We start from the raw sequence: 24,261 nt of genomic DNA on the forward strand, positions 1-24,261 counted from the left end.
TGTCTTTATTGAATTTTTATTTTTTATTTTTTTTTTAGAGAGGGAGAGGGATAGATAGAAACATTGGTGAGAAACATAATCGATCAGCTGCCTCCTGCACGCCCCCTACTGGGGATCGAGCCTACAACCCAGGCATGTGCCCTGATGGAATCTAAACATGATCTCTTGGTTCCTGGGTCAACGCTCAACCACTGAACCACACCAGCTGGGCGAGAACTTTCTTAGATATCTTGTGATCCTTGGTTCTCATTAAGAGTGGGGACTAAGTGCTGTGAGCACTGCTGTGGGGCAAGTAGAGGGGGGAGGGGTTGTAGCCAAACTTCACTGTAGGGTGTTCTGGCTGAGTCAGTTGTTGCCAGTGGGGGCAGAGGGTTGGGGATCATAGATAGCTTCATGGCATTGCAATAGCATTTGAATTAGGTCTTAAAATAATGGTTAACATCTCTCACGTCAAGGTCACTGTGAATTTGATGAAAATTAGTCTTTCTCTTTATGAAAACAAAACAAAACAAAATCCCATGTGCTCAAAGGCATGCCCTACTTGTATATATTATTTCATGGTCCGATTAATATCCATCTATGACACTCCTAGAAATCAGTGGGCCCTGGGCTAGGGATCCCTGCTTAGATAAATGGGTAGGTTTACAAATGGGAGGGGGTCAGAACGGGATTCCAGCTAGGTAAACCCCTGTAGTGAGGGAGAGCATCTGAATACTAGGGAGAGGCAAAAAATTCTCAGTTTTCCCCTTCATTAGAATTTCCCATTGACATACCAACCCAGGATATATTCCCAGCACCAACTCTGCAGGTAAAATTACAAGTTATGCCCGGCCCCGTGGCTTGTTGTTTGAGTGTTGACCTATGAACCAGGAGCTCATAGTTCGATTCCCGGTCAGATCATATGTCCAGGTTGAGGCTTGATCCCCAGTAGGGGGCATGCAGGAGGCAGCTGATCAGGGACTCTCTCCCATCATTGATGTTTCTCTCGCTCTCCCTTCCTCTCTCTGAAATCAATAAAAACATATTAAAAAAATTATGAGTTATACTGAATAACCATGGCTGCAGGGTACATTTATAAAAGTTAATACCATGATTGCTTAGAAGAATCAGCTTGCTTTAACTTGAAGTATTTTACACTGAGCATCTTACTCATCAGGAATGTCTTTCTGCAACCTTGGTCATTTTACTTTCTAATGATTTTTTCCCCCAGTTATGATTATGCAGCCTCTTAAGTCTCTGCTGCTTGGTACACTCATGAGATGGTATAGATGCATTATTTGCTTAAAATATTTGTTGCCTCTCTCTACTGAGTCTACTTCTGTGTGAGAAGTATACTTCCCACCCCTTTGACATCGGACTTGTCTATGTCATTTGCTTTGGCCAGTGGAATGTGAGCAGAAGTACAATAAGCCACATTTAAACTGAAGTTTTCTTATGAACTCCCATCGCTTGGTTACACTATCACTTTTTTTTTTTTTTTTTAATTTCTGCCGTAAAAGTGACATGTTCTAGATAGGGACTGCTCTACATCCCATCCAGAGATTTTGGGATTGTTTGTTACACTAGCACAACACAGTAAAAGCTGGAATTACACCAGGACATTGGGGAAAGTCTCTTGAACAAGTTGAGCAGAACCTGCTCTTGGCTTCTTGGGGCCCCAGAGAATTTTCTCTCCATTTTCATCTGTCATGAGAGCCAGTTTATTTAGGATTCTGGAATATCTAAAAATGAGAAGCATCTAAGGTATTTGTTTTTAATTAATACAAAGAAATATAAAGACCATAGAAAGAAATATAAAGTTCGTGAACCATGAATTACTGTACTACCACAATTGAGAACAAAATATTTTATTTTTCTCAATAAAACTATAGTTTACAATAGTATTTACTAAATAAATTATTTCTCTTTTACAAGCAATAAACTAAATCACAAATATTTCAAAGACAACGTGTATGTACACGACATAAGGCCTTTTATAAATAGCTCCGCTCTTCTCATTTCACTAGTAAACAGTGAAGATATCTTTATAGAGGCTAGTTATCTATAAAGTATATGCAGACCTATTATACTGATCTTTAGATAAAACCAATTTAAATTTTTAATGATACGGGCTATGATTATAATTTTGCAAAAAAGAGCAGGATTTATACTTTATATACCATTTTGCACAGATGGATTTTTAAAAATATATGTAAGCAGATTACATGTATTGCTTATGTATAATCACTGGATGCATGCAGAATGAAATAATGCAAATATCAATAGGAAAATAGCACTTTCAAGTCCAAAAAAGTGATTGGCAATGGTATAGAAAGCAGCTTAAATATATTTTCATGCAGTTCTTCACAGTTTGGCAAGCAACAGCAAATGATAGAAGAGTGTGTGTTTTTTTCACGTCACATCTGCTGATCAGCCCATGGACCAAGGCTCCCCTGACATCTTGCTGACTCCTAAGTCCAATTGATTGTTACTCTGTGTCATGGGGCTCAGCCAGGTTCCTTTGGGAAATTCTGAAGTCGAGGAACTTCTCTCCTATGACTGTGTTCATGTTTCATCCATCTGCTTAGGTGCTCACCATTTGCACTTACTGGAGGGAAAAAGAAAGAAAGCAGCTGTAAGACTTTGCATTGATTTATAACTGCTCCACAGGAGTAGGAACACAAATCCATTATTTCTCCCAATGACTTATGCCTGGGAAATGTGAAGGTTGAAGAGGGGGTGCATTAGGCTGGGATTCTGCAATGATGAGCATAGCATACTCCTCTGGCGGACTTGTAATATGTTGACACCAAGGCTTATCACCTCCCTATTAAATAACAGTACTGCGCTAGAGACTCGGAAGGAAGCAGCGCCACCTAAGACATACTCCTGCCCTCCAGGTGCATAGGGCTTGGGGATGTGCTGTGGTGTATCAGGTCTGAAGCCAATCAGAACAACTTGAACATGGTCTTAAACTCGTAAGTGCTGTGTTCATTTTCAAGTACTGGTCCTGTGGCCAGGGTGTAAAAATATATCCTGTAACTACTTAATGTAAAATGATAACCATTTAAAATCAGAGGCAACTAATTCAACCTCTGACAGTTATATTAAGATATATATGGGGAATCAGTTCCATGCTCAATCTTTAGAGACTGATAGTAGGTTAGATCTGTTGATTTCCTAATTGTTACAACTATTGAACAGTATGCAAGTTACCTTCTTTGCACCTTCTTTGTTTTATCTGTAAAATGGGGGCAATAAACCTCTCTGTATGGGGTAGTTATGAGGGATAAAATTTTCTATGGAGAGACAGTGTGTACAGGCACACATATATACAAACATACAGTATACAAATATTATATACATATCCCTTAGCACAGTGCCCAGTATGTGCTAGTGCTTCCAAAATAGAAGTTAAGATGCTTGGAGCTGTATCACAGAAATGGTGTGGCCGAACACCTTCATTTGGAGGCTAAAAAAAAGCTTGAATAGAAAGTTTGAAATTACCTTGAAAATTACTAGAAAAGAATCTGTCAAGTAAAGAGGATTCTGTTTAAAAATGAGTATTTTATCATGTAATTTGAACCTATTGTTAGTTGTAATTTTTGTTAACTTACCACTTTGTTTAATCATTTAGATTGTTCCCTTATTAATAGGTTAGAGAGGTTTCCCCGCTTAAGTGCACAATATACTCAAACTGTTACTCAGAAATCATCTTTCGGAAATCTCTTGAGTGGCTGGTGTTTGAGCTATAGCAGTGGGCAAATGGGAAGGTGCCCACTTGCTCAGTGCAGATGTTAAGGTGGAATTTATTTAGGCTCAATGTGATAACACTGATGTATGGTACATACCAATCAGTAATATAAAATGGCAAGGTCCTACTATTTAGATTTGAGTCCTGCTTTCTTAAAGCCAAAAAACAAAAGGAGGTAATAGTTCTGCTCTACTGGCCTATAGATCACAGCTGGAATGCTGTGTCTGGTTTCTAGAGCCAAACTCGGAGAGGGACATCGATCAGTCTGAGTCTTGCCTGAGAAAATCCACCAGTGAAGGGCTCCAAACCCAGGACTCCATGGAAATGGCTGAAGACCTGGGCTTTTTGGCCTAGAAAATAGGAGTCATAGAGATGGGGCATAATAGTTTTCCAAATATCTGAAGGCTAGCCATGGGGAGAAAGGGTTAGTCCCAGGACACCTGAAACTGTGACACTGTCATCAACAATAGTGGCACAGATGACTGTGATCCTGGGATTGGGGTTGGAATATCAGAATGTGTGAAATGGGTAGAGTGGTAAAGCTTCACCCCTCGTAGTCTCCCAACATCAAGCATCCTCACCCCATGCCCTCCCCCAGCACATGGGCTCAGCGTGCCATCTGTTGCAACCCAATGGGTGAGACTAAGTGAATCCAAGACCAGAACCAGGACAAATGTGTGGAAGCCAGTTTTGCATCAACATGGGAGTACTTTCTAACCAGAGTAAAGAAATAAGTGGTCACTGGAGGGGCAGTTGTTGTCACTGGGGGTGAGGCTGAGGTTGACTGGCCTCTGGGTAGAGCTGAAGCAGAAAGCCGTGTCCTGACACAGCACCCAGAAGGCACTCGGTATATGGTGGCCAGTAGAGAAGGCTCAGCTGGGCTGTTAGATAATCACAAAGTTCCATTTCAACCACAAGATTCCATTAATTACTATTTGTAAATTTAAAAAATATTTTACATTTATTTTTTAGTTAAATATAGTTGGTATATACTATTAATATTTGTTGTATTAGTCTTAGGTGTACAATATAGTGATTTGACACTTTTATACCTGGCAGTGTGATCTCCCCACTAATTCTAGTAATCACCTGTCACCATGCAAACGTATCACAATATTATTGACTATTCCTCTTCAGAACTTTTTCACTCATTCCTCCATCCCTCTCTCTCTGGCAACTATTCCTTTGGTCTCTGTGTCTATAAGTCTGTTTTTATTTTGTTTGTTGGTATATTTTGTGCGTGTGTTTTTTTTTTAGATTCAACATATAAGTGCAGCCATGTGATATTTGCATTTCTCTGTCTGACTTATTTCACATATCAAAATACCCTCTAGGTTCATCCATGTTGCTGCAATTGGCAAGATCTCACTTTTTTTAATTTTATTGCTGAACAATCCACTGTATGTCCGTACCACATTTTCTTTATTCATTCATCTGTCGTTGGACACTTAAGTCGCTTCCATATCTTGACTGTTGCGAATAATGCCACGATGAACAGAGGTGCATATCTTTTCCAATTAGTGTTCTGGATTTCTTCAGATAAATACCCAGAAGTGGAATTGTTGGGTCCTATGGTAGCTCTAGTTTTAATATTTTGTGAAACCTCATACTGTTTTTCATAGTGGCTGCACCAATTTACAATCCTGCCAACAGTGCACGAGGGTTCCCTTTTCTCTACATCCTCGCTGATGCCAACACTTGTTTGTTGATTTACTGATAGCCATTGTGGTTTTGATTTGAATTTCCCTGGTGATTAGTGATGACGTACATCTTTTCATATGTCTGTTAGCTATCTTTATATCTTCTTTGGAGAAATGTCTTTTCATGTCCTCTGCTCATTTTTTACCCAGATTGTTTATTTTGTTTGTCATTGAGTTGTATGAGTTCATTATATATTTTGGATATCAATTCCTATTGGATACGTAATTTGCAAATATCTTCTCCCATTCAGTAGGTGGTCTTTTTGTTTTGTTGATGGTTTCCTTCTCTGTGTAGAAGCTTCCTAGTCTGATGAAATCCCATTTGTTTATTTTTGCTTTTGTTTCCCTTGCGTGAGGGGACATATCCATGAAGGTATCACTCAGGCTGGTATCAAATAGTTTCCTACCTATGTTTTCTTCTAGGAGTTTTATGGTTTCAAGTCTTACATTTAAGTCTTTAATCCATTTGAGCTTATTTTTGTATATGGTATAGAAGAGAGTGGTCTGGTTTCATTTTTTTGCATGTATCTCCATTTTCCTCAGCACCACTTGTTGAAGAGACTGTCGTTAACCCAGTGTATATTTTTATCTCCTTTGTCATAGATTAATTGACCATATAAACGAGGGTTTATGTCTGGGCTCTATTCTGTTCCATTGATCTATGTGTCTGTTTTTGTGCCAGTACAAAATAGCTTTGTAGTACAGGTTAAAATCAGGGAGTGTGATACCTCCAACTTTGTTCTTTGCGTTTTCTTTCAAGATTGTTTTGGCAATTCATGGTCTTTTGTGGTTCCACATAAATTTGGGGGTTATTTGTTTTAGTTCTGAGAAGAATGTCATTGGTATTTTGATTAAGATTGCATTGAACCTGCAGATTGCTTTGAATAGTACGGTCGTTTTAATGACATTAATCCTTCCAACCCATGAGCACAGCATATCCTTCCATTTAGTTATGTCCTCTTCAGTTTCTTTCTTCAGTGTCTTAAGGTTTTCAGAATACAGGTGTTTCACCTCCTCGGTTAAATTTATTCCTAGGTTAAATACTGTATGTAAATTTATACTATCAAATAACTCAGAATATTGTAAAATATTCTGTTAAGTCACTCTTTGAAAAAAATTTAATATTTTAGTACCTCATAAAATTAGTTAAATTTATAATTCAAAATTGGTTAAGTTTATAATTGGTAAAAAAACAATGAAAAGTAATGAGTCATTTCCAGCTCTGGTCATAAAAAGTTCTTTATATTTACTAAGCTTTTTTTTTTTTTTTTAAGCTGAGGATGTTGTTGTTCCTTTAAATGATATAGACTCCCACGCTCACTCCCAGGGTATAAGAATGTCAAAGTTGGGTGAGAACTGCCAACTCTGTATCCATGTTGTAATGTAGTCCTGGGATGACAATTGGTTCCATGGAAGTGCCCATTTTGCACTAATTTATAACCCTAATTAAGCAAGATGGCCCGGCAGGTCTTAATTAGTGTTTTGTGGGATCCTAAATCCCAGAGTCTCCATGCTTGTAAACACGGTCACAGTGAGAAGTCTGCAGAAAGCAATTTTATTATCTTTTTTTGTTTTATAAAATGTACTATAAATTTCCTTCAAATTATAATCCACAGGTTCATCAATAAAGAGACAGGAAAGTCAGTTGTCTACCCTAGGAAACTGGATAGCTTGAGTTTATTCTTCAAAATGTGGCTCATTTAGAAGTCCCTCCAGCTCCCCAACACAGTGATGGGCTCTTCAGGTATTACTGCCCCAAACACTAACAACTTCCTGAGGTGAACTGACATCAGACCCTCTCCTGACCCTGGTGGCTTTAAGAACAGAAATTGGAACTGGTACTTTGGCAAGAGAGCCCAACCAGATATCAGAGATGGGATGACAGACAGAATGATGCTTCAGCTCTGTCACAGACTAAACTGCTATGCACACACAGTCATTTGTCCACAAAGGTGCCAGGGTGGCTTCCTGTGCATCAGGTGCTCTGAGATCCACACTATGTTTTAAATTCTGAGACCTGAAGGTAAAGGTGTGGTAATAGCTGGTATAAAAAAATACAAGCAGAATATTTAGGTATTTCTGTGGCCTTAATCCCTAGTGTTATTTATTCTACATATGTGTCTGCGTGTGGGTGAGAGACATGTGTGTTTTTATTCCCACTTAAACTCAAAAGCTGAATTCTGTGAGAGAAACTGCACAATAATATACACATGGTTAAAAACTGCAAAGCTTTTCCAGTATTTCGGTATTAAAATGACTTTTAAAAGGACAAACAGAAAAATAAAAGAATGTAGCAAATCAAGGGCAGTCTTCCCTAACCAAGAAGCCCTCCCTGAGGGGGAGCTGCACTATGGGGAAGCCAGTTATCCCTGGGGGGACCCCAAAAGTGGAGTATTGCAAGGTGGCCTTCTCAACTCAGAGGCTCTAAGTTCACTTTTCAGAGCCACAGGCAGGGTGTCAAGGGTGAGAAGTTTCTCTTTAGAGGCCTTATTTCTCAGTTTATTTCCCACTCCACACCCCTTTCCATCTTTTCTCTGGCCTACTGTTTAAAAATTTTATTCAGCCTGGCCGGGTGTGGCTCAGCGGTGAAGCCTCGACCTAGGATCCAGACGATCAGGGTTCGATTCCCAGTCAGGGCACATGCCCGGGTTGCGGACTGCAGCCGATCAGTTACTCTGTCATCATTGATGTTTCTATCTCTCTCTCTCCTTCTCCTTTCCTCTCTCTGAAATCAATAAAGATATATTTAAAATAAATAAATAAATAAAAATAAAAAAATAAAAATTCTATTCAGCCAATAGAATTTCATAAGACCCGGAATGTGGTGCGAGGGAATCTTAGGACAGTGCTGAAAGGAGGCCCATCTTCACGACAGTCAGATGCTCAGCACTGAAGTTCATGAAGTCTCCCACTCAAGCTCTTAACCCTCAGGGGTGATGCTCTTTTTTAACTACAACTACCTCAGGGTTCAGCCCTGAGACCCCACAAAAGCAGGATCTTTCCCTTTCTGGTGTCCAGGCGTCTCCTTATTTTGGTTTCTAGTTGAAATTTTTTGCCAAAATATCTCTGGGGAGAGCATTTTCCTCCAGGCTGTCACAGGCAGTAAGTCCTCTATTTCCTTTTCCTATACCAAGCTTCCGTTTCCATCAGCAATTCCTGAGTTCTGCTTCCCTAGCCTTGCTCTGTTTCCTTTCTATTTTATGTGGTTCTCATTCTTTTGGGTGATGTACATTCTGCTGCACATTAACTCATCCTGCCTCACCATCACTTCAGTCTCAACCAGCATCACCACACATGCCTGTAAAAGCTCACAGTACCTTCCCTTGGCTCCGCAGTCCCTCCTTCTCTGGGTCACTAGGTTGCCCAGTGTTTAAAATTCAGGGATTTCTGAGAAAGCAGCCATCACTGGGCTCTGGGAAGTCCTGAGTCTTTTTTCTTTTACCTATGGTCCTATATTTACTTTTTATTATATTCATATCTATTTCAGATTGGGGGTTACTTCACAAGGCACAATCACTCGGGGACAGGTTGGAGTGGGGGATTTCTCTGTCCAATAGCAGCAGGAACCCAAAGCTCATCATTTTCTTGGGAGGTAAAATGTCTACACGTGTTAGTGTAGAAATCGGGACACAGTGTACAAATGGAGTCAGATCTCATTGCTATGGGATCTGATAGATGGAGGGAACTTAGAGAAGCTTAGGTCCAAATTGCCTACCTTTGCACTTAAAAAAATTACCCTTTCCCAAGGACCACTGACTGCGGGCCTTTAACTAACAGTCCTTGAGGTGGAAAGTGGGACTTGGAATGTCTTTGAAGGGCATGCACAGTTTAGATGAAGATAACCATGTTGGGCCCGATCTGGGAAAGTGTTTGTTGAAGTCTGAGGGCTGGCAGCACATGGAGTGCCAGGCCTCCTGCCAGCCTCCAAATGCCCTAGCCGAGCGTTCCCCACTGACCAGCAGATAGATCACCAATGAGAACAGACCCAGGAAAAAAGCTGGCACTCATCTTGGATGGATTTAGGATTATGGCCTCTCATTTCAAAACTGTTAGTGCATCAGCAATCTTTAAACATGGTCCCCTGCCTGATTAATTTATTTTCCAAAGACCCAAGGGAAGCCTGAGGGCATCAATGATTTATATCGGCTGACAGTTCTACAGTGGACTTTCCAGCACTCCAGTGACTCCTGCTAATTGTAAACCCAAATGGTTACCTTATTATCTAATATATCATATAGCCCTGGGGCTGCAACTGAATTCGCTCTGACCCCTGCTTCTGCTGCATTAGGAAAATGTTGTGGGAGGAATAAGGGCCTGGTTTCATTCAAGCAGGAGCACTGCCTTCAGATGAGGCAACTGGCTTCTCTCTCACATACAAAGAAAGAAAATATAAGATGCCAGTGGCCTGGGCCATGGTCTAGAGCAGGGGTGGGGAACCTTTTTTCTGCCAAGGGCCTGTTGGGTATTTATAACATCATTCTTGGGACATACAAAATTATTAACCTAAAAATTAGCTATGAAAAAAACCCCTAGATTTATTGATTTTCCAGTCCTGCCTGTGGTTGCCTTGGCAGGGCCAGACCAAATGATTTTGCGGGCCTTGGGCTGGACCTTCCGCACCCCTGATCTAGAGGGTAGGAACTAGAAGCTTTCCCTGTCAAGTCTATGCCCTCTCAGTACTTTTAACCACTAGTACTGAGGACATATGTTGTGTCTCTCCAAATTTCATACGTTGAAGTCCTACTCCCAGTGTATTAGAATGTGACAGTGCTTGGAGATAGGGTCTTTAGAGAGGTAACCAAGTTAAAATAAGGTCATTAGGGTGGTCCCTAATCCAGTATGACTGGTGTCCTTATAAGAAGAGTAAATTTGGACACACAGACAGACATATACAGAGGAAAGACAATGTGAAATCACAGGGAGGTGGCAATCTACAAGCCAAGGAGGGAAGCCTGGAACAGATCCTCCCTCACAGTCTGAAGGAACCAACTCTGCTGACACCTTGAGCTTGGGCTTCTGGCCTCCAGAACTGAGAACTGTGAGACAATAAATTTCTGTTGTTTAAGCTACCTAGTTGTGGCACTTTGTTACGGCAGCCCTGGGAAACGAATACAGTAGCCACTATTGAAATTTAGAAAGTCTAAAAAAAAAATAAGACTCTAACAGAGTGGGGCAAAAGTAGGTTTAAGTTGTGGGTACATGGAACACAGTTTATTCTTGTATTATTATTAATTATTGTAATATTTTCTATATGAACAACTGTAAACCTACCTTTGCCCCACCCCGTATATTGAATTCACTATACTTAATCCCATTCCCTATAGGGTGTTACTTTATAAAAAGGTACAGTCACCCTGAAACTGAGTGGCTGTAAGGACGACCTATCAAAGATTGAAAGTGAAGAAAAGGCTTTTTCCAACTTACATTTTTTGATATTTTGTTAAAGTTGCGGTCTAAGCAGTAGAAAAGAACAATTTCTGTGCTGAATCCCCAAACTGCCAGGGAGCCGTTTGAAAGAGGCTCAAGTGGAACTGGCCTGGATGGATGGAGAAAGGCACCCTTACATCCTAGGGAAGATAAGTACCTTTAGTTTTGTGCCTGACTGTAATTATAGCCTCCAGTCCAACTTGAAAGGTAGAGGAAGATGCTGGGCCTCTCAGAGAGAGCTGCCTGTCACATGCAAAGGATGTGCCCCTGGCGAGCCTGCACACACAGCACTGAGAGGCTATGATAAAGGACGTGGAGTGGAAACAGTCCATGGAGTGGCACCCTCCCTCTTAATTAGGTTTCAATTCAGGACTTCAATCACTTATCCCCCTTGGTCAGAGATTCCCTCCTACCAGTAGGTGGCAGTAGGTCTGCGGGAACCAGGAACATAATTGCAAGCCCAATTCAGAAACTTCAGTGTGGTAGGAGCCTACTAGACTTCACCTTGGAATCAAGTGTATTTTTTTTTTCCTAATGTAAAGCAAAGCTAGTTGGTTGACCATATTAGGAGGGGGTTCTGGGGGAGTGACACAGCTCTCCTCTAGATGTAGCAGAGAGGAATTTTAGGATGCTCAGAGCTGAAGGACCCCATCAGTCTGTTCAGTGCTGCATCTCAGCTCCAGATGTGTGAGGAACTTTAAAAATACCAATGCTCTGGTCTACTTCAGGGGTTCTAGTTCTAACAATATGTACCCAACAGGTGACTCTATCTGTTAATACATTCATTTTCCTTGTACCTTTTTGTGAGGTTCCAAATTAATTTGGAAACATCTAACCAACCTCACAGTGACTTAGCCAGGGAGGTGAAACATGAGTGGAAAACGGACCATGCATGGTAATGCAAGTAAGGCAGTGCAATTGGTTGAATAGTATCCCCTGAAAATTTGTCCACCTGGAATCTTGGAATGTGACCTTCTTTGGAAATAAGGTCTTTGAAGATGCAATTACATCTACAAGTTAAGATGAGGTCACAATGGATTAGAGTGGACCCTTAATCCCATGACTGGTGTCCTCATGAGAAGAGAGGACATGTGAACATGGGGGCAGAGATTGGTGTTGCAAATCAAAGAATGTTGCAAGGGACACATGGAGCCACCAGAGGCTGGGAGAAGCAAGGTGGGATCCTCTCCAGAGCCTTCAGAGGGAACATGGCCCTGCCAACACCTTGATCTAGAACTTCTGGCCTGCAGAACAGTGAGACAGCGAATTCCTGTTGTTTAATCCCCCAGGCTGTGGTTCTTTGTTATGGTAGCCCTGGCAAAGTAACACAGGCACAGACAAAACATAGGCTGAGCCTTTGGATCCCCTCTCTGAGTCCTTCTTATACTGTTCATCACACTCAGGGAGGCCTTATTTTTTATTAAGTTTCCAGTATTTTATGCATTCTCCCATCTACCACATTTCCCCAGTCCTCAGATCCCAGGAGAGTGAAGGGCTGAATGGTGACAGCCCTGTTCACTAGGTCCATGGTAAGATTTAAACTTGCTTTTCCTAAAATTCTCACTTGTTTCTAATCTGGTTCCTTCTGAGTTTGCTATTTGTTTCTTGCAGGTCAGGGCCTGGTAAACCCCAAGTTCACACCATTAGAGAGTATTCTTTCTCAAACACTCTCTTCCAAGAGTTGGAAAGGCTCAGGAGATCAGCAAACACTGGCTTTCTCTGACAGGAGAGGAGAGAAAAATAGAAACCAGAAAGAGAAGTGATAGGGAGAGTCTGGAGGCAAGGAACTGAAACGATGGGGCTACCCGTGGGGAGCCTGGATGTGACAGGAGACCCAGGCAAGCTGCAGAGGAGAACTGGCCTTGAAGGAGGCGGGAACCAAGCTGGCCTCTGAGGCCACAATTCACTGTAAAGTTAGGACAGGACAGAACAAAACTACTGCAGCCTTGCAGGCTGTCATTCAATTGCTAACTGTGGGCCTAATTTAACTGAACAGCCAGTATGCCTTCATAACTCCAACTCCAATTCCCTAAACTAATCCTTAAACAGTGGTTTAATACTGTTTGTTAAAAAAAATCCCCCCAGGTGACCTCCTAATCCAGCCCGACAGGTTGCCTCATTAATTTGAAGCTCAAGTCTCTCATTTCAGTACAGGAGTCACTTCTAGGTGCCATGGGGCTCAGGCCGTGTGATTCATTTTTTGTGATTCCAATCACTTAAGGGGGCCAAGCATTTCTGAAGGTAAAAAAGGGCCCCATTTTGGCCTTTCTGAAATCTCTTCATTTCTTTTTCTTTTCTTTTTTTAAAAGATATTTCAGAGAGAGGAAGGGGAGGAGAGAGAAATATCAATGATGAGAGAGAGTCACTGGCCAGCTGTCTCCTGCATGCCTCCTGCTGGGGTCAAGCCCGAAACCCGGGCGTGTGCCCTGACCAGGAATCGAACCTCAACCTCCTGGGTCATAGGTCAGTGCTTAACTACTGCACCACACCGGCTTGGCTGAAATCTTCATTTCTCAGCAAGTGGAAGAAAGTGGCAATTTGGTTAAATGCCCTACAAGCCAAACGCAGCGTTTTCCTCTTCTCTTCCTGCTTTGCTCTCACTAAAATCTACCAAAAACCTCAGCAGCACTTTTTTGGTCAGTGGGGAATCTAGTTCTCTGCTGAGAAGCAATAGAATTGCCACTGTTTCCAATAAACACCCCTTGTAGCAGCCAGCACTGGTTCAGACAAGGAGTGATTAAAGAGACCCGATACTTCACCTATATGCCATTCACCTCCATGCCAATGCAGTTGGCATGCTACATCCAGAAATGTAGCTTCTCATGTCAGAAAGTTCCACTGAATTTTCTAACACCCTCATGACCTAATTTAAAAATGTTTTTCTTCTTTTTCTTAGGCTTTTCTCACACATAATATGATAAGCTGTTAATTTAATCATTTCCACTTCTCTGCCACCCCTCTGTCCCATGCTCAAAGAGTGTTATTAACCACCCTGAAGACACATTCAGTAATCAAGTTGTCCAACAGCTGCACATCAGGGCATCAATCTCCAATACCAGCATGCCTAGAAAATGGCTTAGCTGTTTCTTCTCCTTTGTCCATAGCTATTTGTGCACTTCTAACAGCTCTTTTACAGAGACATATACCTGGATGAAAGTGCATATTATGGAGAGGATGTTAATATGGAAAATGTAAAAAGAAAGGGCATATTCTTGGAACTAAATAGAGTCAAGAAAGTCACTGTTGAGTGGTAGCCATCTTTCAAATTTCTGTTATTAACAAAGCAATCCTGCCTCTCCCACTTGCTCCTCCATCCCCAGCTAGTCACCCATGACATTTTCCAGCTGCAGTGGCTTTGTTAGTTGTTCCACTTCCCATTAACACCAAATTGCATTCTACACCAGGCAACGAGGCTGCCTTAGTAACTGAAATCACAGCTACCTTGACCACGTCAGTGCCTTAGAATATCAGGGACTATTCAAATGGTGGACTCTAGCTCTGTTATGAAGACCGTATGATGATTGCTCATTTTAAATCAAGAGAGCCTGCTCATCTCTGTTGTATTCTTTTAAGGACCCTAATCTATGTCAACTCAAAATTCAATGGAAAACACATCTCTGGTCACAGGATAAAACCATCTAAAACACTTTTCTTGATTTGAATATTTGCAAATGAGTCAGCTGGCCCAAAACTCAAGAGCAGCAATTCTCAACCCTTTTCATCTCATGGCACACATAAACCAATTACTAAAATTCTTTGGCACACCAAAAAGTATATTTTTTGCTGATCTCATAAAAAATAGGTATAATTTTGATTCACTTACACTGGACAGCTATTGTTGTGTTGGCTGTTGTCATTTTTCTATTTGACAATGTAAGAGGAAAGGGCAGTGACCCTGGCCAAATAGTCAGGTATTGAATGTTTTAAAAATTCTTGTGGCACACTGGGTGAAAATCACTGCTCTAGAGTGTGAAGGTGAATGGCCTTTTCAAAGCGGCGCAGGATAGCTAGGGACATGGAGCCTGAACCAAATGTTTTAATAAGAACGATGGAATAATTAGCTGTCTTTTAAGGTACCCAATCCTTTTAATTTCATGTCAAATCACAGGAAAAAGCAGGATAGCTGGCCTAATTTACATGCACATAATGTGGGTGGATCCTTAAGGAAATTTCAGATGCTATCTGGTGTGCATAAATCATTTGAGTGTAAATCATATGTTTTTAAAGGGATATAAACAGTATTGTGCATTAATACAAATAATAGCACCCAGGGATTAGGTTATAACTACCAAGCAAGAAATGCTATATCCTGAAGGAGAAACATTACAAGAGAAATCTGTGTTTGGTTACAACACTGAACACAATGTCGGCACCGAAGCTTCCAGGTGCCCTTCAGGTAAGGATGGCTCTGATTAAGAGGGTTCTGATAAGGCAAGACTGGTTTTCTCTTCTCATGCTTTTCCTTTCCATTCACTCTTTCACAGTGTTGAGGCAAATAAAAATACTGAAGGGAGGGCAATGGGCTGTATCCTTTTAGGTCTGGAAGAGCATGCAAAATAAAAAATAAAAATCACCAGCAGGAAAAAATACCCTATAATTACAAGTTAATGGTTCAGAACTTTTTAGATATGTTGCCATAAAATTTAAATTTAACTACTGTGAGGGTTTATGGTAGAATATTTGATGAAACAGTGAAATTTGGAGAAATAACTATAGCTACTCTGGACAAACCTGTGCAACTCCTTGTAACTCAGAATAAGTCACTGATGGTCAGAGCTGGAAAGGTCTTAGAAATGATATAATGATCCATTTTACGGATGAGAAAACTGAGGCCCCAAAGATCAATTCAAGGTCAATGATGAATGAGAGGCAGGCATAGAATCCAGATGTCTATTTCTCTCTAATTAATTCACCCCATTTGGTTCTACAACAGGTGAAGGAACTAACTTAAAGTACTAGAACAGCTGTAGGTGGGGTACTATTTCTGGGGACCCATGAGGTCCAACTATTTTCCTATTATTAAGGCGTTATTTGCCTTTTCATTCTCACTCGCTGTCACAGGTGTACGTGTGAAGTACAAAGACATGCTGTTCTGCAACAGACTAATGTGGAAACAGGAGAATCCAGTTTCTGTCAAGATAGACATTAGGGATTGCAAAAATGTAAAATAATGCCACTCTCCTCACTGTTTACTTTTGTTCTAGACAATATAGTTATTTTCACAAACATTTAACATTTAATAGTTATTATTTTGAATGAATTAATGACAAATATTTAAAAATTTCTCATTTTAATTTTTTAATTATGAACTCACATACAGAAAAGCTCTTGGGATCCTGAATAATTTTTAAGAGTATAAAGGGGTCCTGAGATCAAAAGGTTTAAAAATGGCTGTACTAGAACCACAAAAAAGTAGAAAGGAAACAATGATGAAAGTGGAATTTTACAAAAACTATTCTTAACATAAGACCCCCAGTCCTTCCTTTTTGGCTCCATCTCTCACTTTCAAAAGCATGATTGAACGTGATGGATGTGAGACTTGTGTCAGTCATCAGTAACACGTGCAGTGATCGGGTGCTGCATGGTTTCACGTGCAGGTAGGAGCGGGACTGGACTTCTGGCTCTGCATTTACCAGCTCTGAGAACTGATCAGGGAAGCCTGTCTCCTTACCTGCACCAGTGGAGACAAATGTGAAAGAGCTAGTATAAGAGGAGCCCCGGGACAGCACCTGGCGCATGGTCATGGGCTTAGTTTGGCTATTATTCTTCAAAATCCTGTGCTCTTCCAGCAATGCCAGACTGCTTCCCTTACAGCATTCTTCCTGAGCCTTCACATTCTGTGTTAAAATTTAAAAAGAACTGCTGTTTATTAACCCAAGTTTGTATTCTTTCTCCTCTATATTTTCCGTGCCATTACCTTGTCTGACTTTATTTTTTTATGAGTCTTTTAACTTCTCCAGGTCTAATTTGCATGTTGCAAAGGAAGCATAATTCCTAATCCAGGCAGCAATTAAAAGTGTGGCTCGGGGCCAGTGTCCACTGGTTTCAGTGCCAGTCTCATTGCTCACTGGCTTCATAACTGGGGCAAACTGCGTAATTTCCATGTGCCTTGATTTCCTTATCTGTAAAAACGAAGCTAGTAACCACATCTGCCTCATAGGGTTGTTGTGAGGATTAAAGGAGTTAATATATAAAGTGCCAGGCATGTAGGAAATGCTCAAAAATGTTTCACAGCTTATTGTTATTAACAAAATAAGATGAGGCTAGATCAGATTTTCTCCAAGCTGGGTGAGAAGAATTTCCACTGTCTTGTTACTCCCTCCATGGCCCGACTCCCCTCTCCCTTCCCTGTCCTGTGCTCCAGAGCTTCTGAACCACAACAAAAGCCATGCCGGGAAGACAGGCGGGTGGACCACGCCAGCCAGCTCACCACCGCCACCGTCTCTTTCAGTGCCCACCTCCCATGACTCCTTTTTTTCAATTGGTCCTCACGCGCTCTCAATCCAACCAGCGAGGAAGGCTGCGGCTTCCCCTGCGGCTTCTGAGGCAGGTGCCATCCTTTTCTGAAATGCTCTGCTTTCAACATCAAAGACATAAAACAAGAAAACTAGACACTAATAAAACCAAATGAACAGCAGTGTTCTCATAAATGAAACTGACAGTACCAAGGATAGATAAAACAACTTTTCTCCCAAAGGAATAAGGGGTAACAGAGAAGGAGCTGGTGCCAGCAATGCTGTCTAACCACCTTGTGATCTTACATTGCACTCCGGAGTCTCACATGCCCGGTTGGTGCAAATCTGGTTTTTGTAAAGATACACACAATTGGCACGAGCCCTCAGCTCATGAAAATGAGGTATCACATGGTCTTTCATTTCAGCTTTCTTTTTTTAAAAAAGATATCTTTATTGATTTCAGAGAGAGAGGAAGAGAGAGGGAGAAACAGAAACATCAATGATGAGAGAGTCACTGATCGGCTGCCTCCTGGACGCCCCCGACTGGGGATCAAGCCCTCAACCCGGGCATGTGCCCTGACCGGGAATCGCACCATGATCTCCTGGATTCTAGGTCGATGCTCAACTGCTGAGCCACGCCCGACCGGGCTCATTTCAGCTTCCTTGACTTCTACTTTTGGATGAAACCAAACTTACCATGAGTTAAACACACAACAAAAACAAACCAACCAAACAAAAAACTCTCTCTATATTTTTCCTATTTAATTCCTTATCTTCTTGGTTATAGAGAGGAATCAACTCTAAAGATTTTGCAATATACTCTGCTTTTTTAAAAGAGTGGAGGCACTGTGGAGAGGAGCATTGGTTAGTGGGAAAAAGTTCTGTTTGCCACAGCCAGATTATTCAAGGGTTGTAAAAAAATCCTTTCATGGTTTTTTTTTGGGGGGGCCTTCTATTTTATATAGTGGGTCAAGGAAAACTGAGATGTTTGGGCTGAGACCCGAAGGAAGTTAGGGAACAAGCATGGGACAGCTGAGACACTGTCCCTACAGAAATAGTAAGTGCAAAGGTCCTGAGGTAGAAACATGCTTGGTCTGTGGGAGGACCATCAAGGCCAGTGTGGCTGGAACAGCATTGGCAAGGAAGAGAGAGATGGGAGGAGGGCAGAGAGGTGGGGGAGACCAGACTGGGTAGGGCCTTGAGGACTCTGGATTTTACTCCAGGAGAGAGAGACCAGAGGGCTTTGGACTGAGGAATAACATTGGGTGACTGATGTTCTGTAGAGTATACCTGGGAAATACAGTGCTGTGTTGGGGGATATGAAGAAAAAGAAGGGTATGGAGAGGTGCTACTATGAGACAGTGGTGTTGATTCCCGACTTCGAGCTTGCACACTGAGTGATGCGGTGTACAGGCTCAATCTTGGCAAAACTTTAAAAGGCAGAAAATTCCAAATCAACATTTCCATGTTCCGTGAGATTTGGTGCAGGTGTACAAAGACATGGAGAATGAGCATGAGATGTACTTTTCAGGGAAAATACTTGGTTCTCCTCTTTTACAGTCGAGCCACTAGAGTATCTTCCTAGGCCCCATCTCACAATTCTGTTAAGCCTCTAGGGACAACTTGATGGACACTAACGGGTGTCCACACACAGGGTCGCTCAGGATTCTCCAAGCAGCCTTGCGAGGAGGGCAGGGCAGGCATTACTTCCTCCTTTGGCAAATAGGGACACACAGCCGGAGAGGTTCCTGCCCAGATCACACAGCTGGTTTCTGACAACTGAGGGCGGGAGCCAAGATCCTTGGTGCTGAATTCAAGATTCTTCCCACAATCTGTGCCTCTCAGGCTACCAGTTCTCAAGGCAGTTTTCCCCAAATGAAGATTCACACACAAGGGGATACAGTTGAGTCAGAGAAGGTGGTACTTGAGGAATAACACAGAAGAGCCCCACTTTGCTTGGCATTAAGGGATCTGTCTTTTTATTACAAGGTGATTTAGTATTTTACCCTAGATATTCTTTTGTGTAATGTTCTATGTGAACGGTGGGAAAACATGGCTTGTGAAAAGATGCACTGTTTGTAGATGTGACAGGTGCCACTGTCTGTTAACACCCAAGCATGCCTGGCCTTACGGAACTTGTTCCGTGTCAGCCATGACCTGGGTCCATTTGTAAACCAGAAGGGAAGGGGAAGAAACTAGAAATTACTTACTAAATAAACATCGAGCACGGAGGCATTATCATCTTGCATTTCCAGAGCATTTGGCTCAGAAGTCAAGTAGATGGTCCCTTCTTCTGAGGTAAATGTTGAACTGGAAGGTAACCCTTTACTGGAAAAATAAAGAAGAGTAATGATGAGTGTGTGACCTCCAGGACAAAACCCAAGGACACCTCCAAAACTGTTGCTGAACAGGCTGGGAAAGCTTTTGGGGATAAAAACTTTTTTTTGAGAGTTTGAAGGAAATATGGTTACACCTGGAGATGTGCTCACTTGAGTTTAAATAAGTTGGTTTTACTGATAGTGAATTTTCTGTCTCCTTTGGTGGATGAAACATTTCCTTGCATTTCTGAGAGGTGATTTGTGGGCCCCATGCCTTGTGAGGGAGAATTGTTGGGACTCTCAAGGTCTGCTGGTCATCTGTGACTGAATGGTTCGTCCTTGATGCTTAAGTTCCCCTCTCACAGTATTCATGCTTTGCTAGTTTATAGAAGATAACCTTGTGCATTGTTACAGTGATAATCTCTTTCTGTTGTTTTTGTGTTTTCTTTTTCTTTTCGGCAAAAAAAGTTTAATTACAGCCATGGTTCGCAAACTTCAGTGTGCATCAGAATCCCCTGGAGGGCTAGTTAAAACCCGCTTTCCTGGGCCCCACCATCCAGAGTTTCTGATTCAGTGGGAGCCCATTGGTTTGTTTCTAACAGGCTCCCAGGTGGTGCTCATGTTGCTAAGTCTAAGGCCTACACTGTGAGTAGCGATGAATTACATAAACACATAAATGGGTTACATAAATACAGAGCATGTGCTTTGTGAGGACAGCCTAAATGTATCCTTAGCAACAACAAAAGCCAAAGGAATGCAGGTAGACAGTCCTATTGAGTCATTTATGAAGGGAAACCACCTTGTTTTGTCATACCAGTGGTTCACTGTTTAAGTAATCAGTCCATTTTCATAGTTTTTAAATTGGGAATTAATTTAAGGGCTCAGAAATGCAGTCTTTCCCCTAGTGAAATAGAAGTTAGTTATGTTTTTAACCTGTGGAAACTTGCCATGTGGTGGTTTTTCAGGAACAAGATATCTGCAAACGGTGGGAGGAGAGTGTGATATTGGTGTTAGATGAGCTCTAGAAGGGGAACAAACTTGCAGTGGGCTGCGGCTCTCCCTGGGCAGTAACTAGGGCTGAAAGCGGGAGTGCACTAGGGTAGCTTCCTTTCTCACCTTCCCGGTTACCAGGGCCTGTCCCCTTCTGGGCTTGGCTCAGAGCTCACCCCTTCTGAAAACCCCCATCTAAAGCCATTCCCATCCTCTGCATTTCTTGTCTGAGCCTCGCAGTTGGATGGGAGATTATTGAGGACATTGTATCCCCCTGTCCTTTCCTAGTCTGGGAACCAAACATAATTCTATTTCTGTACATATCTTCCTAGTAACTGAAGATATGTGAAATAGTTAGAAATCCTGACCTTTACAATATCGAAAATAACATTTGTGAAAAAAATTGTGATCTTAATAAATCAGGTTCATTTGAATTTTTTTCCTGATCATAAATGACATGAGAAAAATTTAAGAATACAGACCGGTGTTAGGAGGAAGTGGAGGGGGGTCTGGGACTCATAAGTCTTCTATTTGATGATTGAGAATGTAGGAATCAAAGAACTAAAACCACTTCACTTTTGGCTTAATGCATTTTCTCTTAGACTTTGGACACAGTAAAAGAAGTTCTCTTGTTTTTCACAAATCTAAGATAGGTTATACAATACGTGAAACAGTTTGTTCTGATTGAATTTAAAGAGCAGGGTGAATGTGGCCCTTTCTCGTCAAGCTGTTGACTTTATATTATAAACCTTCATAGATTTCTTGGGTTAAGTAAACCACAAGTTTTCAAGGGCTGCTATTTTGAGAGGCACTATGTAGGAGTAAACATTGCTCAGGTTATTTTTTGGATCAAAACAATGATGCAGTTAATGGGCTTTGTTGGACTTTTGCTTTTCAACTGTTAAGATGCTGTTCACTACTCCTGTAAGCAGAAAATGATCCTGCTGATTAAGCCTTATGAGGAAGATAAACCTCCAAAGGCCTCTTACTTTGTAAACATATAATTTATTTGAGATTCAAAACTAAGTTTTCTCCTTCTTATATAAGTTTTTAGTTATAATTTTAATTGATTTCCCTCCTAAGATTAAGGGTATTACTGAGAAGACTCTAGAAGTGCTTTTCTTTTAAAAATTTTTAAATGGCACTACTTGTAAAATATAGCCAAAAGTAATCATCTTCTTTCTACTGTGTTCTTGTGACCCAGAGATTCACCTCTCCAGAAGTAAACCCAGTTTGCAAATATTTTTCAATCTAATATTTGTCTTTTATTTTTGGGAACTATGAGTAAGTTACTAGCATGCTTAAGGCAAAATTAAAATAAAAAAGAAACCTAGTGTATTCTTTGAGATTTAATAGGTACATTTATAAATTATTTTAGTTAAAATTCAATATGGTTACAGAAAAAAAATTACCAATTTCCTCAGTATCATATAGTCAAAATTTGATAAAATCTAATAGGCATATATATTTTAAAAACATTGCTATTTACACTGTTTTCCAGTAAGAGAATAGCTTCCTATCTTAGTAACTATAATATTCTGGGCATTAAGTTTGGGGGACAAAAATGAGACTCATAGGGACTTGTATCAGATTAAAGAACTCTTAATTCAACAATAAATAGGTAAATAACCTACTTTAGAAATAGGCAAAGGATCTGAGTAGACATTTCTCCAAAGAAGATATACAAATGGACAATAAGCACATGAAAAATATGTCAGTGTCACTACTTATCAGGGTAATGCAAATCAAAACCACTACGAGATAGCACTTCGTACCCACTAGGATGGCTGTAATAAAAAGACAGGTGTTGGAGAGAATGTGGAGCAATTAGAGTCCTCCTACACTGCTGATGGGAATATAAAATGGTGCAGCTACTCTGGAAAACAATTTCATGGGTCCTTAAAACAATTTGAGCCAGCAATTCTACTCCAAGGTAAATATCCAAGAAAAACGAATATATATGGAGATACACACACAGAACATACATCCATGCAAAAACTTGCACATTAATTTTCACTGTAGCATTATTCATAATAGCCCAATAGTGTAAACAGCCCAAATGTCCACCAACTGATGACTGGATAAATACTTCACACAATGGAATATTTTTCGGCAATAAAAAATAATGAAGTACTGACATGTGCAACAACATGGGTGAACCTTGAAAACATGCTTAGTGAAAGAAGCTGATCATAAAGGACCACCTATTATATGATTTAATTTATGGGACATGTACAGAATATGCAGACCTATAGAGACAAAGCAGATTAGTGGTTGCCAGGGGGAAGGAATAAGGGGGGAATAGTGACTGATATTAGGTATAGGGTATCTTTTTGGGGGTACTGAAAATGTTCTACAATTAGATTCTGGTGATAGTTATACTACTCTGTGAATGCACTAAGAATCACAAAACTGTATACTTTAAATGAATGAATTTTACGGTATATGAAATATATCTCAATAAGGTTTAAAAAAAAGGTTTCATGAAGCACCTAAGGGTCATGATTCTAAACCTGATCTCTCAGCATATGGTATTAGAAGTAACAGAAATTTGATGGAATAGATAATTTAGGTCCTGGTTTATTTGCCATTCAAAAAATAATTTTCTTTTTCCTAATAGGGAAAAAAGTTCTAGTCCACCTGACAACATGAGAGAGCTGGGCTCTGAGATTTCAAACCTGAGGTGAAGAGACCACGTGTGCAGCCGGTGGAAGCCTGGAGAGCTCTAATGTCGCAGGGCCAGTGTGGGTACAGCACAGGACACAGGTGAGGGAATGTCCATCCTGGAGGATATCCAGCCTAGAGGTTGCTGGCCCACAGACCAGTCTGGCTGGGAAAAGTGTGTTTTACCCAAAGAGATTGTTTGAGGTTGAATTATTGCTAAATTAAGAAATAGGAAATTCCCACAAAAACCCAGATTCCCTTCACTTCTTATGAGAAACCAGAACAGCTGGGAACTCTGAGCCCATGGTTCTAAGTAGCACTGAGGTTGTGGCTGCCCCCTTTAAACTGGGCATGTCCCCTCCAGTTCTCTGGGGTCCCCACTACTCTCTTCTGCATTATACCGGGACTGTTCTACTCATTTGCATCATCTCTGGCCCCTCTGTTTACTTCTTAGCCCAACATTTTTACTTCACAGGTGAGGAAGCTGAGGTCCAGGGTGTTGCAGTGGTTACCCAAGATCACAGTGTAATTGAATAGAGTTAGGACCTGAACTTAGTTTTCCCATTAAGCACCTTTTCTGTGGTCATCTCTGCTGAAATTTGCCAAAACCAAGGTAGCTAAGGCAGTGTACCTAGGAACCTGAAAATAATCATATAAACCAGCAAAAACAAGTGCAGTACATGATGCTTGATGTGAGCTGGTTCTCTTTGTTCTCTTGAGAAGAGTAACAAAATATGCTTTACAAAGCAATGTTTTTGTAGTTATAGTATCTTTATTATATTAAATTGTAAACTGGGTGTTTTATAAACAAATGAAATGATCACAGTTTAAAACTTAGCATATTACTTATTGTTTTGCATTTATAAGATATATATTTCAGTACAAATTTTCTTTTAAAAAATTTATTGGAATAACATTAACATGTTTCAAGTGTATGATTTTATAATATATTATTTGTATATTGCATCATATGC

General features: G+C 40.8%; 1 protein-coding gene and 1 long non-coding RNA gene across 4 annotated transcripts in view; one reads left to right on the forward strand and one right to left on the reverse strand.

Annotated features, from left to right (window-relative positions):
- Nucleotides 1-24,261, forward strand: part of LOC308564147 — a 55,494-nt gene that overhangs the window by 21,550 nt on the left and 9,683 nt on the right. Inside the window, exon 3 of the long non-coding RNA XR_013999899.1 lies at nucleotides 23,244-23,389. This is a non-coding gene — a long non-coding RNA (uncharacterized lncRNA). The remainder of the gene's footprint in view (nucleotides 1-23,243; nucleotides 23,390-24,261) is intronic.
- The window catches only part of PIP5K1B (phosphatidylinositol-4-phosphate 5-kinase type 1 beta), a 266,167-nt gene continuing 243,586 nt past the window's right edge, over nucleotides 1,681-24,261 (reverse strand). For all 3 annotated transcript variants that reach the window (XM_081151913.1, XM_081151915.1, XM_081151914.1), the window contains 2 exons: nucleotides 19,526-19,643; nucleotides 1,681-2,587 (listed from right to left, as the gene is read on the reverse strand). In XM_081151913.1, the coding sequence (XP_081008039.1) occupies nucleotides 2,585-2,587; nucleotides 19,526-19,643 (121 nt within the window). In that variant the 3' untranslated portion in view covers nucleotides 1,681-2,584. The remainder of the gene's footprint in view (nucleotides 2,588-19,525; nucleotides 19,644-24,261) is intronic.

Source organism: Miniopterus schreibersii, assembly GCF_964146895.1.
Source record: "Miniopterus schreibersii genome assembly, chromosome: 11".
Lineage (NCBI taxonomy): Eukaryota > Metazoa > Chordata > Mammalia > Chiroptera > Miniopteridae > Miniopterus > Miniopterus schreibersii.